This window comes from Nicotiana sylvestris, chromosome 3 (genome assembly GCF_000393655.2).
Source record: "Nicotiana sylvestris chromosome 3, ASM39365v2, whole genome shotgun sequence".
In the NCBI taxonomy this organism is placed as follows: domain Eukaryota; kingdom Viridiplantae; phylum Streptophyta; class Magnoliopsida; order Solanales; family Solanaceae; genus Nicotiana; species Nicotiana sylvestris.
Genome location: NC_091059.1, coordinates 181,172,990 through 181,188,790, shown reverse-complemented (window position 1 = coordinate 181,188,790; position 15,801 = coordinate 181,172,990). Strand labels below are relative to the sequence as shown.

Below are 15,801 nucleotides of genomic sequence, written 5' to 3'. Positions count from 1 at the left end.
AACTTCTCGTGCCACTATATGTGATTCTTTATCATTTTCCTCAATATCTTCTTGATATTCTTGTTGGCAGCTACTACAGCTCCATTCATCTGAGGTCTGTAGGCTGTGGAATTCTTGTGTTTGATCTTGAAAGTTTCGCATATAGCTTTCATCAAGTCGCTGTTGAGGTTAGAGCCATTATCAGTAATGATTGACTCTGGAATTCCGAATCAACAAACAATGCGGTCGCGGACAAAGTCTGCCACAACTTTCTTAGTCACTGCTTTATAAGATGTTACTTCAACCTATTTGGTAAAATAGTCGATGGCTACTAGGATAAACCTATGTCCGTTTTGGAAGCAAAGAAATGTCAAAGAACATCTACTTCATTTGGAAGTAGCCTGCTCGATTGGTCTAATAACGTCCATTCCCCAGGCGGAAAACGGTCACGGTGAGCTTGTTGTGTTAAGCTCGCTTGGAGGTACCTTTATCATGTCTGCATGTATCTGACAGCGGTGGCATTTCCAGACATACTGGATGCAGTCTGTTTTCATAGTCATCCAGAAGTAACCAGTCCAAAGTATCTTAATTGCTAAGACAAAATCGTTCACATGTGGACCGCAGGTCCCAACATGAATTTCCTCTAGTAGCCTGGATGCTTCCTTTGGGTCGACACATCTTAATAATCCTAAATTGGGAGTCCTCCTATACAGGATTCCTCTGCTGTGAAAGAAGTTGTTGGACAATCTCCGAAGTGTGCATTTTTGAGTAGGATTCGCAAGCTCCGGGTACTCTACTTTTGCTAAATATTCCTTGATATCATGAAACCAAGGCTTTTCGTCCGCTTCCACTTCAACATGGGCATAGTAAGCTGGCTGATTAAGGATTTTCACCAGAACGGGATCAATGAAATTCTTGTCGGGATGTCGTATCATAGATGATAGGGTAGCCAATGCATCGATGAACTCATTCTGGATTCTGGAAACATGCTGGAATTCTGTCTTCGTGAACCTCTTTCTCAATTCCTATACATGATGCAGATATGAGAGTATCTTGGAGTTCTTGGTCGTCCATTCTCCTCATACCTGATGTATAAGCAAGTCTGAATCTCCAATCACTAGCAGCTCTTGAACGTTTATGTCAATGGCCATTTTGAGTCCTAAGATGCATGCTTCATACACGGCCATATTGTTGGTGCAGGGAAACCTGAGTTTGGCAGACACCAGATAATGCTGACCGATTTCTGATATTAGGACTGCTCATATGCCAACTCCTTTGAAGTTTGCTGCTCCATCGAAAAACATTCTCCAACCGTCATAGGATTTCGCAATGTCTTCTCCTATGAATGATACCTCTTCATCAGGAAAATACGTTTTCAGGGGTTCGTATCCTCCATCCACGGAGTTTTCAGCAAGGTGGTCTGCTAGTGCCTGTCCCTTGACCGCTTTCTAAGTTACGTAAACAATGTCGAACTCACTCAACAGGATTTGCCACTTGGCTAGCTTGCCGGTGGGCATGGGCTTCTGAAAGATGTACTTCAAATGATCCATTCTTGATATGAGATATGTAGTATATGTGCAGAAGTAATGTCTTAGCTTCTGAGCTACCCAAGTCAAAGCACAACAGGTGCGTTCCAATAGAGAATACCGTGCCTCGTATGGGTGAACTTCTTACTGAGGTAATAAATGGCTTGTTCCTTCCTCCCTTTTCATCGTACTGCCCCAGAACGCAGCCAAAAAGCTCCATCTAACACAACAAGGTAGAGTAATAAGGGTCTACCTGGCTCGGGCGAGACTAAGACTGATGGTGTGGCCAGGTACTCCTTGATTTTGTCGAAGGCCTTTTGGTAGTCATCGGTCCATTTGGTGGTGGCGTCCTTCTTTAACATCTTAAAGATTGGCTCACAGATAACTGTAGACTATGCTATGAATCCGCTGATGTAGTTAAGCCTTCCCAAGAAACTCATCACATCCTTCTTGTTCCTTGACGGTGGTAGTTTTTGAATGGCTTTGACTTTCAATGGATCAAGTTTTATTCCTCATCAACTCACAATAAACCCAAGCAATTTCCCAGCAGGAACCCCAAATGCGCACTTTGCGGGGTTTAGTTTCAGGTTGTATCTCCGCAGTCTATTGAAGAACTTCCTCAGATCTTCTATGTGGTCAGTGGCCTTCTTGGATTTGATAATAACATCATCCACATATACCTCTATCTCCTTGTGTATCATATCATGGAAGATGGTAGTCATGACCCTCATTTAGGTGGCCCCTACATTTTTCAGGCCAAATGACATTATCTTGTAATAGTACATTCACCATGGCATAATGAAAGACGTTTTCTCAGCATCTTCCTCATCCATCTAGATCTGATGATAACCAGTGAAGCAATCTACGAATGACTATAGCTCATGCTTGGCGCAATTATCAATCAGGATGTGTATATTTGGCAAAGGGAAATCGTCTTTCCGACTGGCCCGGTTGAGATCCCGGTAGTCGACACAGACTCTGACCTTCCCATCCTTTTTTGGAACTGGCACAATGTTGTCTAACCATGTCGGGTATTCTACTACCCTAAGAACCTTAACGTTGATCTACTTGGTGACTTCTTTCTTGATTTTTAGACTCATGTCAGGCTTAAACTTTCTGAGCTTTTGCTTTACCGGTGGACACATTGGATCGGTTGGCAGTTTGTGAGCCACAATAGACGTACTCAGCCCAGTCATGTCTTCATACGACCAGGCACATATGTCCTCATACTCCTTTAGAAATTCTATGTATTCTTTCTTCTCTGATGGCGATAGGTGAATGCTGATTCGCATTTCATTTTCTGCATCTCCCAGGTTGACAATTTCGGTCTCGTCCAGGTTGGACTTAGGTATATTCTCAAAGTTCTCAACTTCTTTGACAATCTTGTCAGGTATGTCAGCTTCCTCTGAATCCATGTCCGTTTGTTGTGTTGTCTCATTGCATGTCACAGTCATTGGTTCATCAAGACAAGTAATAGTAATGTTGTATTGGTAAAGCAAGGAGAGAAAACGATAGCAATATATATTAATTCATAAGAAAAATCAAAAATGCTTTTGATAGATTGAGTAACGGTTTTGAACATCGAAGATCTTATTGTGGGAATTGAAAAAAAATGCGAACAAAAAATCATTTAGTAAATAAAATAGTGAGTAATGCTTGTTTTAGCCTTGCTACCCGAGGCTCATCGGGCTTTGGTTGTCCTGATGGTCCAATTCTTGAGATGTGCCCCTCTGCTCACAGCCTGTATGGAAGGGCCTTCCTCCGCCTCCTCCTCGAGAATAACACAACAGCCCATATCAATGTCCTCAAGAAACTAGTTCTTCACTGCTGCAAGTGCTTCTTATTCATCTGACCCATAAATAATGTCGGTCTGATGGAAGGTCTGCTCTAGTGGGTAATAAGGACCGCGCTATAGTGGCGACCAGCTATTGAATTCTTCCCAGGTGTATTCATATCCCAAACCAAAGGTAGTGCCATGTTTCTTGTCCTTGGAGGTTCTTGCCCAGCCCTTTGCCAGGTTTGTACCCACTCCAACTCGGCATACTCTCAATTTTTCTATCCCACCATTTGTCTTTGTCAATAGCATTAACCCGCTCAATATGGTGGTAATTTTCTCCAACCAGCTTCCTTCTTCCCTCGATTTCCGGAATGGTCTGGCGACTGTATATAGGGTTGCTACCATCACCATGAATGATCACTTCCTAGTGATTCCATTCGAACTTTACTGCCTGATGCAACATTGAAGCTACGGCCCAAGCAGCATGAATCCATGGCCATCCAAGCAGCAAGTTGTAAAATGCTGGTACATCTATTACCTGGAAATCAACCTCGAACCAGGTTGGTCCCATCTGCAGGCATAGACTAATCTCACCAATGGTAGACCTCTGAGAACCATCGAAGGCTTTCACATTGATTGCTCCATCCTTTATATCATGCAGCCCTTTACCCAACTTCATGAGTGTTACTAGCGGACAAATGTTAAGACTGGAACCTCCATCGATCAAGATTCTGGTGATGAAATAATCTTCGCATTGCACGGTGATGTGTAGTGCTTTGTTGTGCCCCAGCTATCGCGCCGCCTTTTTCTAGAGCGAAATCGGGTTTACGACATTTGGAGGGACAACTCATTCCTTTTGGGAATTGGGTTTGCATTTGAAGAGTCGCCACCTAATAATTTAAGGTGCATTAGGACACCAAAAAAGTTTGATTTTGAATAACCAGAGATTAGGGTAAGGGCTTGAAATTATTCAAAGGGAAGGTGTTAGGCACCCCTCAGAATCCACTAGTGTAGTTCTCGACCAGACAATTATTGTGAATTTGGGTGCAATTATCATGTAGACAAATAAGGCTCAAATAAGAGGGGTTTCATATAATAGTTTGCAAGCAAATAAAGCTTGAAAGAGCCAAGGAAGCTGATTCTCAAAGAAGGAGTTGAAATGATAAAAGAAATAAAGAAGTAAGGGAAAGGGGGTTCTAGGTTTATTAACAATATGGATCACCCCACACAATGCCCGGTAATCACTCCTCAATGAGGGGCTACACGAGACATTATCACATGGTCATCATATCCATATCTACCCTTCCCACCCCATTAAGGTATTTAAAGCGCGTATTGGTCTCGTTTACTTATTGCATGCTATTACTCACCCCAATCCTATCAGTCCTAGAGGAATTTAGGACTACTAATCCTAAAAGGGAAGGATGTTGGGCTTATTTGGAGTTTCAAAGGTAAAACTCTAGGCGACATACAAAACACGCATTGCAAATCGAGGAAAACATATAACAAGCAGAGGCTCAGATATACCTCCTTAAACAAAGAAGCATGTAATTAGCATGACTTATACATACTGTTTAGGTCTGATTTAGAAGGTATTAAAGACGAGTGAGAGGAAATTGTTGAGACAGTTTCAACTTATCGCATAACTCAAATAAGAAGTCTGAATCAGGCCTGCCTGCTGGTTGTAATTATTAACAGAAGCAGATTCAGTTGATATTTATTACCCTAAGGCTCGCCTAAGTGTTGGACAAAGATCCTATGAGCATGTTATCTACTGGATTCAGAAAGCAATGAAACAGTAAGATTCGAAATGAATAATGCATATTTGCTAAGTGAGGGACTTAGATTATTGAAAGAGAGAGGCAAAATTTAAACGAATTGATTGCAAGTTCTGCAAACGATAGCAGCCATTACTACTGGTTTTATATCTAACACTAAGTGAGGCGAATCAGATTTTTTATTAGAAACTTCTACAGGCATGTTTTCTAGGCGTTACTAATTTAAGACCTTGTAGATACAGTGTCTAAGTGCGGACCTTGTTTTAAACATTATGCAGAATTGAACATTTCTATAGGCATGATTTCTATATGAAATTAAATATGCAGAATCCTATAGACATGATTTCTAAGTGATATTTGAACATGCAGAATTCAGAACATCTTATAGGCATAATTTCTATATAAAGTTAAATAGGCAGAACTCTATAGACATGATTTCAAGATGTAATTGAATATGCAGAATCCTATAGACATGGTTTCTACATGAGATTGAATATGCAGGAATATATTAGTCCTATAGTCATGATTTCTACCCTTTGCATACATAGTTACCCACCATTTTTCACTAACCAACCCCAAATGTTTATTACAAATTATTACAAACCATAATAAATAAAATTACATTAGGAAAATTAAAAAAGTACAACTAGAGAAGCCTGATTCTGACTTCCTCTCTGAGTTACAAGATAAACCCAACTCAAGGACCATTGATCCAAAGTCTTTCTCCAATTTGAGTGTGTCAGAGTTCCCCAAGAGCCTCAATGGGACTTCGGGCAGTGCTCACACCCAAATTGTATTATCAGAATAGGGGCAAGTGCAGTGTGAAAGTACCATCCCTCAAGTGTCCAAGTTCAGAGGGAACTCAAGGGGTCCCAAGGCAAGGCTAAGAATAGGGGGGCAGAACTTTAAGTCTAAGAGAGAGTGCAAGTGAAGAGCAGAGTTCTAAAGGGGTGAAGGAGAGGGAAACAGCTACTAACAAGTACACAAAAGGGGTTCAGGGAAATAAAGTTGCAAAGAGCCTATGTGCTTAGGCAAGGGTAAACTTTGGGCATGCACAACAATAGATAATGCTGGCATGCTTATAAGCCTACCAGAACATACAATAGTAGAGAAACATAGAAGTAGGGGATCAAACTTGAGTCATGGGCAGTAATATTCAGTATTGTCATGCTTCAAGCAAACCATAGCATCAAACACATTGGAGTGGGGGTTTGGGATTCATAATAGATTCAGAATAGGTAGAAGAAAACAATAGCATGCTAAAATAAGTACTAAACTAAACACAAGCAGTAGACAGACAAGAAGGTAAAAGTATTAAGTAAACACATTGTTGTGATGCTGGAAATTTAATCAGAACATACCAGTTCGAAGAAGCAAAATACAGTAGTAGCAGTACTTGAAAGAAAACAGGCCACAGTACAAGTAACAAAAGTGAAAGTGCTTTTTGAATGTGAGTATGAGTTCAGAAAACTAAGAGTGTTCGTGTCTTTTTGTGTCAATGAAAGAGCATGTTATTTATAGTTTGAAAACAGGCAGAGAATAAGGCAAGAAAATAACCACGTACCAATTAAAATCAATTAGCAGAAGAACTTCCTTTAATTAAGGAGTTCAAACTTAATGGTAAGGAGCATAAATCATTTAAGGAAAGAGATCGAATAAGCATCTTGTGCAAAGTAGACAATTAGGGGTAAATACATATGAGTTTAATTAAGGGAAGAATCTTTGAAATACACGGTTAAACAAATAAGGCAAGAATCAATCAGTACATAGTAAATCAAGGAGTCAGAGATTCGAGATTACTGGTTCATGAATAAACCAAATCAGAAAGGCTAAGGAAAGTTTTCAAATCAAACCAAGAAACAGGGAAATTAGTAAAACAAGGAAAGAATCAATCCGACTAACACAAGGAGGTCTGAAATCAGTCAAACATCAAAAGTAATTTTAGAGGAGAAGCTCAGCATATATAAAGAGCACACAAGTATTAGGCATGCGAGACTGAATTTAGGACAAAGAAAAGTGTCATGCAATTGCAAAATCAGTAAGTAGTGGACTATAGGAACATGGTGGTCACATAGGTCAGTTTCAGTAACTCACCAATGGAGAAGGGAGAGAGTATCAAATAGCATGCAAAGGGCCAAGTAAAAGATCTTATAGGGTTTAGCAGGAAGTCAGAATCATATAAAGAAACAAAAGTTGAAACAAAGATTTCGAAACTCAGTCGAGCAGTAGATGAAATGACTTCAGGAACTCGAATAGGTCCAAAGAAATTAGAGTTTTGAAACCAAACAAGTTCAGAGATGAGGAACAGACAAATCTCATAGCAAATAGTCTCAAAACTCGAATGAACCCCCAAATTTTAGGGTTTTTACTATTAATCGAGTATAGAGATGAAAGACAAGAGAATCATGCAAAATATCAACGAAGAGAATAAATCAGAAACCTTAAGAAAGGACTAAGACTTTAACATAAAGAAACACAGTAGAAGAACAACATAAGAACATAGTAGAAGAATCAACATAAGAAACACAGTAGAAGAATCAACATAAGAAACACAGTAGAAGAATCAACATAAGAAACACAGTAGAACACGCTAAAATCAGAGAAGGCTTCGAGCTATCTTAACAAAACCCTAAATCGGAAAAGATAAAGGTTTTGAAGGTAAAGTTTTGAAAGAGACTTTGAGAAAAAGTTTAAAAACTTAGAGAGAACACAGATCTACAACGGATCTAAAAGAATCAGAAGAACCTTGAAGGTTAAGGTTTCAGAAGAAACTCAGAGGATGAGAAAGGCTTGGAAATTATCGATCTAGGCAGGAAAGGTCGAGATCAGGCCTGAATGGCCATAGCTGGTCGGAGCAAGGTCGAAGATGGACGGAGATAGCCATAGCTCTGAAAACATCCGAGGTCTGGACCAAATTTCTTCAAGGTCTGGCCTTGAAGCCATGATAATTGAGAATGTAGGAGTCGTAGGGGGTAGATATAGGCCATCAATGGCTTTGGAAGCCATGGATTTGGTCAATTTTAGGTGGTGATTGAAGGTGGCGGCAAGGGTTTCTAAGAGAGAGTTGGGAGAAGGGGGAATTCAAGGGCGGTTGTAGGTGCAAAATGACCAGGGTTTGGGAGTAGGTCCAGGTTAAAAAAGGAAGGGGCAAATGGTGGCCGTTGATCATTTCGATCAACGACCTGGATTGAATGGGGATCCGGGCGGGTCATTTAAAAGCGTCATGGGTCGGGTAGATTTAGGATTTGGGCTGGGTAATTGAGTTTGAGATTGGGTTCAAATTGGGGTTAATTTAGGGCTATAACTGAAATAAATGGGGCTAGTATTTAAATAACCACCTTTCCCTTGCTTGATTTTATAAAAATAGTAAAATAATCTCTGAGAATAAATTAATAGCACTAAAATGATTAATAATACATAATTATCAAATGAAAAATACTGGAGTTAGTCTTATAAATATAAATACGATTTATATTTTAAAAGAGGCCAATATTGCAATTATATGCAATTTAGCTTTTAAAATGCCAAATAAATTTGTGAAAATATGCAAAAAATTATGTTAGCTATATTTTAGCATAAATATGCGAATCAAATAAATGAATTACCAAAAAGATAATTTTGGGAATAATTATTGGATTTTTCTTGATAAAATAGGGCAATAAATTGATTTTAAAAATCTTTAAAAATTAAGGAAAAATGAGAAAACCTTTGGACATACTTATATATGCATATACATGCTATTTTGAAAATATTTTGCATATTAAAAAATATACAAGGAAAATTTGGGTATCAACAGTTGCCCCTCTTTACCCGGAAATGATGAAAGAGTTGTCGGGTAACGATATGATGGCCAATTTTGACTGAACGAAATGGTTTGAAGAGGTTTGGCCGTGCTCTGGCTCCTGAGCTACCTACATATCTCTAGTCTTACAAGAATCAGGTCATATGTAGTTCAGGATCCGCCGGCAGAGTATACCGATAGAGACTTTTCAAGAACGGACGCGATATTGAGGATGGGGTGAATGGTCAAAGTCTAACACGGCTGAGGGAACTGGAGCGGGATCGCTCCCGCTGAGATGGCCGTTGCTCGCTGGTTTACCTACAAATAAGCAACACAAACATATATTGTGCGTAAATTTAAACACGATGCAAATTCCCGTCGGACCATGAATGTTTGTCCTCAGACGGTTAGGATGACGTCCTTAGACCATGATGTCCTGGGCCATGAAACGTATAATAAAGGATTCGTAGGCCATGAAATGGTGCTCTCAGGCTATGATGATGATGCCTCCGAACCATGATGCCTTTGAATAATGATATGCAAAAGATTAAAAGGGGTCCTTAGGGCATGATATGGTGTTCTCGGGCTATGAAAATGGTGCCTCCGAACAATGATGCCTTCAGATGATTTGGTGATCTTTCAGCCCATGAGATGCAGTAGGTGGCGATCATTCAGCCGATGAGATGCAATGGGTGGTGATCTTTCAGCCATGCAAATGTAGAGGTGGCGATCTTTCAGCCAATGCAAACGTAAATAAGGTGGCGATCTTTCAGCCCATGCAAATGTAAATAAGGCGACAATTTTTCAGCCATGCAAATATAAATAAGGTGGCGATCTTTCAGCCACTGCAAATGTAAATAAGGTGGCGATCTTTCAGCCATGCAAATGGAGGTAGAGCTTAACCTCAGAAGGCAGAATGGTAGCCTTATGCAATGCAAGAATGCAGATGGAGACAGAGCTTAGTCTCGGAAGGCAGAATGGTAGCCTTATGCAATGCAGGAATGTAGATGGAGACAGAGCTTAGTCTCGAAAGGCAGAATGGTAGCCTTATGCAATGCATAAATACAGATGGAGACAAAGCTTAGTCTCGGAAGGCAAAATGGTAGACTTATGCAATGCAAAAATGCATATGTAGATAGAGATTAGTCTCGGAAGGCAGAATGGTAGCCTTATGCAAGAAGTAAAAGGGAAAAATGATAATAGAATTTCTTAGCTGATAGCGGATTATGATATTGCGACTGTTGGGGATACTGTGTTTGTTGGGGACACTGTGTGTGGATAGTAGTTGTGAGTAAGTGCAACGGTTCTGAGAGTTGTATTTCTGAGCAATGTGAGTCTCGTGAGTGTATAGTATATTTGATGATTTTGCAACTCAAGAGCCTGCATCCAAAGAAAAATTGTGAGTTTTGTAAAGAGGGGAGGTTAGCTCGTATCCTCGCTGGCTCTACTTGACCTGCCCGCTTTGATCTGGTGACTTGTACATATTGTTGGGGTTAGCATTGCTAAATAGAGCGATTTCAGAAATAAACATGTATGATTTAGTAAAGAAGATGTAACAATAAATACATAATTAAGAATAGTTTTCTTTAGATGAACCAATGATTGCGACGTGGTTCAAGACATTTCAACCTTTCTTGTTACGGAATTTTGAGGTTCCTCCTCAAAATTATGCCCCAGTTTAATAGAATGATGCTTTCGACTGCTGCTAGCGATGATTGGCTGAAATTAACTTCGAAATTTTGAGGGTCCTCCTCAAAATTCTGCCCCAGTTTCCAATTGCGGGGGGAAATAAAAGTTTATTGAATTGAGACCGAACTCATAGGGCTGCCTACGTATCCCCTCTTAAATGGGAATCGGGCCAAACGTAGTCCAATTTACATCATATAGGAAAGTATACAGATTACACATAGTAACGCTTGACTGCATCTAAATTGATCGGCTTTGGCCAGACTTCTCCATCCATTTCTGCAAGTATGAGGGCTCCTCCTGTTAGAACCCAGTGAACCATGTACGGACCCTGCCAATTAGGAGAAAATTTCCCTTTGGCTTCATCTTGATGTGGAAGGATTTCTTTAACACCAGCTGTCCTGGTGTGAACTGTCTCGGCTTGACTCTTTTGTTGAGGGCTATACACATTCTGTTCGGATAAAGTTGACCATGGCAAACTGCATTCATTCTCTTTCCATCGATAAGAGCCAGCTGCTCGTAACGACTCTTTACCCACTCTGCATCATTGAGCTCAGCTTCCTGTATGATCCTTAGGGAGGGAATTTCTACCTCAGCGGGAATGACGGCCTATGTGCCATACACTAGCATATATGGGGTTGCCCCGGTTGATGTGCGGACAATGGTGAGATATCCCAGTAAAGCGAACGATAACTTCTCGTGCCACTGTTTATGCTTCTTTATCATTTTCCTCAATATCTTCTTGATATTCTTATTGGCGGCTTCTACTGCTCCGTTCATCTAAGGTCTGTAGGCTGTAGAATTCTTGTGTCTGATATTGAAGGTTTCACACATGGCTTTCATCAAGTCACTGTTGAGGTTGGAGCCATTATCAGTAATGATTGATTCTAGAGTCCCGAATCGACAAATGATGCGGTCGCGGACAAAGTCTGCCTCGACTTTCTTGGTCACTGCACTGTAAGATGTTGCTTTGACCCATTTGGTGAAATAGTCGATTGCTACTAGGATAAAAATGTGCCCGTTGGAGGTAGAGGGCTCAATTGGTCCAATAACATCCATTCCCCAAGCGGCAAACGGCCATGGTGAGCTTGTTGCATTAAGCTCGGAGTATCTTCTTTGCTAAGACAAAACCGTTCATATGTGGACCGCAGGTCCCAGCATGAATTTCCTCGAGTAGCCTAGATGCTTCTTTTGCGTCGACACACCTTAGCAATCCCAAATCAGGAGTCCTCCTATACAAGATTCCTCCGCTGTGAAAGAAATTGTTGGATAACCTTTGAAGTGTGCGATTATGAGTAGGATTTGTGCGCTTCGGGTATTCTCCTTTCGTCAAATATTCCTTGATATCATAAAATCAAAGTTTTTGTCTGCTTCTTCCTCAACATGAGCACAATAAGCTGGCTGATCATGGATCTTTAACGGAATAGGGTCAATGAAGTTTTTGTCTGGATGTTGTATCATGGAAGATAGGGTAGCCAATGCATCAGCGAACTCATTCTGGATTCTGGGAACATGTTGGAATTCTGTCTTTGTGAACCTCTTTCTTAATTCCTATACATGATGCAGATACGGGAGTATCTTGGAGTTTTTCGTTGCCCATTCTTCTCGAACCTGATGTATAAGTAGGTCCGAATCTCCGATCACTAGCAACTCTTGAATGTTCATGTCAATGGCCATCTTGAGCCCTAAGATGTAGGCTTCATACTCGGCCATGTTGTTGGTGCACAGGAACCTGAGTTTGGCAGACACCGGATAATGCTGACTAGTTTCTGATACTAGGACTGCTCCTATGCCAACTTCTTTGAAGTTTGCTGCTCCATCAAAAAAATTCTCCAACCATCATAGGATTCTGCAATGTCCTCTCCTATGAACGATACCTCTTCATCAGGAAAACATGTTTTCAGGGGTTCGTACTCTCCATCCACGAGATTTTCAGTAAGGTGATCTGCCAATGCCTGTCCCTTGATCGCTTTCTAAATTACGCAAACAATGTCGAACTCACTTAACACGATTTGCCACTTGGCTAACTTGACAGTGGACATGGGCTTTTGAAAGATGTACTTCAAGGGATCCATCCTTGATATGAGATATATAGTATAGGCACAGAAGTAGTGCCTCAACTTCTGAGCTACCCAAGTCAAAGCACAACAGATGCATTCTAAAAGAGAATACCGGGCCTCGTACGGGGTGAACTTCTTGCTGAGATAATAGATGGCCTGCTCCTTCCTTACCATCTCATCATACTGCCCCAGAACACAACCGAAAGCTCCATCCAATACTGTAAGGTAGAGTAATATAGGTCTACTTGGCTCGGGCGGGACCAAATCCGGTGAAGTTGACAGGTACTCCTTGATTCTGTCGAAAGCTTTTTGGCAGTCATCAGTCCATTTGGTAGCAGCGTCTTTCTTTAACATCTTAAATATTGGCTCACAGATAACTATAGATTGTGCTATGAACTGGATGATGTAGTTAAGTCTCCCCAAGAAACTCATCACAGCCTTCTTGTTCTTCGGCGGTGGCAATTCTTGAATAGCTTTGACCTTTGATGGATCTAGTTCTATTCCTCGGCGACTCACAATAAACCAAGTAGTTTTCCGGCAGGAACCCCAAATGCACACTTTGCGGGATTTAGTTTCAGGTTGTACCTTCGTAATTTATTGAAGAACTTCCTCAAATCTTTCATGTGGTCAGTGGCTTTCTTGGACTTGATAATAACATCATCTATGTACACCTCTATATCCTTATGTATCATATCGTGGAAGATGGTAGTCATGGCCCTCATGTAGGTGGCCCCTGCATAGCCGAACGACATTATCTTGTAACAGTACATTCGCCACGGCGTAATGAAAGTCGTTTTTCAGCATCTTCTTCATCCATCCAAATCTGATGATACCCAGCAAAACAATCCACAAATGACTGCAATTCATGCTTGGCGCAATTGTCGATCATGATGTGTATGTTTGGCAAGGGGAAGTCGTCTTTCGGACTGGCCCGGTTGGGTATTCTACTACCCTGAGAACCTTGGCTTTGACTTGCTTAGTGACTTCTTTCTTAATTTTCAGACTCATGTCAGGCTTAAACTTTCTGAGCTTTTGCTTTACCGGCGGACATGTTAGATCGGTTGGCAGTTTGTGAGCCACAATAGATGTACTCAGACCAGTCATGTCATCATACGACCAGCGAATATGTCTTCATATTCCCTTAGAAATTCTATGTATTCCTTCTTTTCTGATAGCGATAAGTGGACACTGATTCTCGTTTCTTTGACGTTCTCTGCATCTCCCAGGTTAACAATCTCGGTCTCGTCTAGGTTAGACTTAGGTCTGTTCTTAAGATTCTTAAATTCCTTAATAATCTCTTCTGGTATGTCGTCTTCCTCTAAATCAATGTCCATTTGTTACGTTGTCTCATTGTATGTCACAGTCATTGGTTCATCAAGATAAGTAATAGTAATGCTATATAAGTAAAGTAATAAGAGAAAAATAAAGAGTATTGATTCATAAGAAAAGTCAAAATGCTTTAATAAATCGCATAATCGTTTTGAATATTGGAGATCTTATTACGGGAATTAAAATGCGAAAGGAAAATCATTTAGTAAATAAAAACAGTGTATGCTGCTTGTTTTAGCCTTGCTACCCCGAGGCTCGTCGGGCTCTGGTTGTCCTGATGGTCCAGTTATTGAGGTGTGCCCCTCTGTTTATGGCCTGTATGGAAGGGTCTTCCTCCCCCTCCTCCTCGAGAACAACACAATAGTCCATGTCATTGTCTTCCAGGAACAAATTCTTTACCGCTGCAAGTGCTTCTTCTTCTTCTGACCCATAAACAATGTCAGCCTGTTGGAAAGTCTGCTCCAAATGTGGTATTGGCTGCTCTAGCAGATAGTAAGGACCGCGCCATGGTGGCGACCAGTTGTTGAATTCTTCCTAGGTGTATTCATATCCCAGACCGAAAGTGGTGCCATGTTTCTTGAGTTTTATGGGCTTAACGATTCCTTGGAGGTTCTTTCCGAGTCCCTTGCCAGGTTCGTACCCACTCCAATTCAATATGCTCTCGATTTTTTTATCCCACCATTTGTCTTTGTCAATAGCATTCACTCGTTCGATGTGATGGTAAGTCTCTCCTCCCAGCTTCTTTCTCCCCTCGATTGATGGAATGTTCTGGCGATTGTATATAGGGTTACTACCGTCGTCGTGAATGATCACTTCCTAGTGATTCCACTCAAACTTCACCGCCTGATATAGTGTTGATGCTACGGCCCCAGCAATATGGATCCATGGCCGTCCCAATAGCAGATTGTAAGATGTTGGCATGTCTATCACTTGGAAATCAACATCGAACCAAGTTGTCCCCATCTGTAAGCACAGACTAATTTCCCCAATGATGGACCTTTGGGAACCGTCGAAAGCTTTCACGTTGATGGATCCATCCTTTATCTCGTGCAGTCCCCTACCCAACTTCTTGAGTGTTACCAATGGACAAATGTTGAGACTGGAACCCCTGTCTATCAGGATCCTGGTGATGAAGTAGTCTTCGCATTGCACAGTGATGTGTAGTGCTTTGTTGTGTCCCAACCCTTCAGGTGGCAGCTCATCCTCATGAAAAGTGATCTTGCGGCTCTCCAACACCTGTCTTACCATGTTATCCATTTCCCCGCCCGTGATGTTTCTTGGCACGTCTGCTTCACTCAGCACCCTCAACAGAGCATTCTTGTGTGCCTCAGAATTTGTAGCAAGCAAGTATGGAGATTTTTGCCGGTGTTTTGTTCAACTGGTCGATGACCGAGTATTCCTTAGCCTGTATCTTTCTCCAAAGATCGTCTGGACTTATCTCAATGATGGGCGGCCGATTGGAGGCCTGCTTGCTTGACTTAGCTAGATGTTCTGGGGTATAGACCCTACCCATTCTCATCATACCCTGTGTGGCAATAGTTTCCTCGAACCTAACATTGCCCTTCCTCCTTGCCTCAGCTATATAGTCCCATGGTATAGCCTTTGTGTGGAATGGCGTCACGGCCGACATTGCCACTGGTATTGGCGTGGATACCTTCACCTCAAACAGAGCATGTCCCTTGGGTCGTAAAACTGCAACTTCGAATGGTGTAGGTGCATTTGTTGGAGACACGAATTCGACCTCAATTGTTGCTGGTGTCTTTGCAGATGACGTTGTTTCAAACTCGAGTGGCACGAACATATTTACCTCAGCGTCCCCAGATGGACGAATCTGTACTATGATTGGATTAAGGGTAACTATTGTCTTCTTTGGGTCATCACCTTC

General features: G+C 41.2%; 1 protein-coding gene across 1 annotated transcript; it reads right to left on the bottom strand.

Annotated features, from left to right (window-relative positions):
* Positions 1-14,732: 14,732 nt before the first annotated feature.
* On the bottom strand, positions 14,733-15,173 carry LOC138888444 (uncharacterized). The gene has a single exon (XM_070170308.1). The coding sequence runs from the start codon at positions 15,171-15,173 to the stop codon at positions 14,733-14,735; it is 441 nt and encodes a 146-aa protein (XP_070026409.1).
* Between the last annotated feature and the right edge of the window lie 628 nt (positions 15,174-15,801).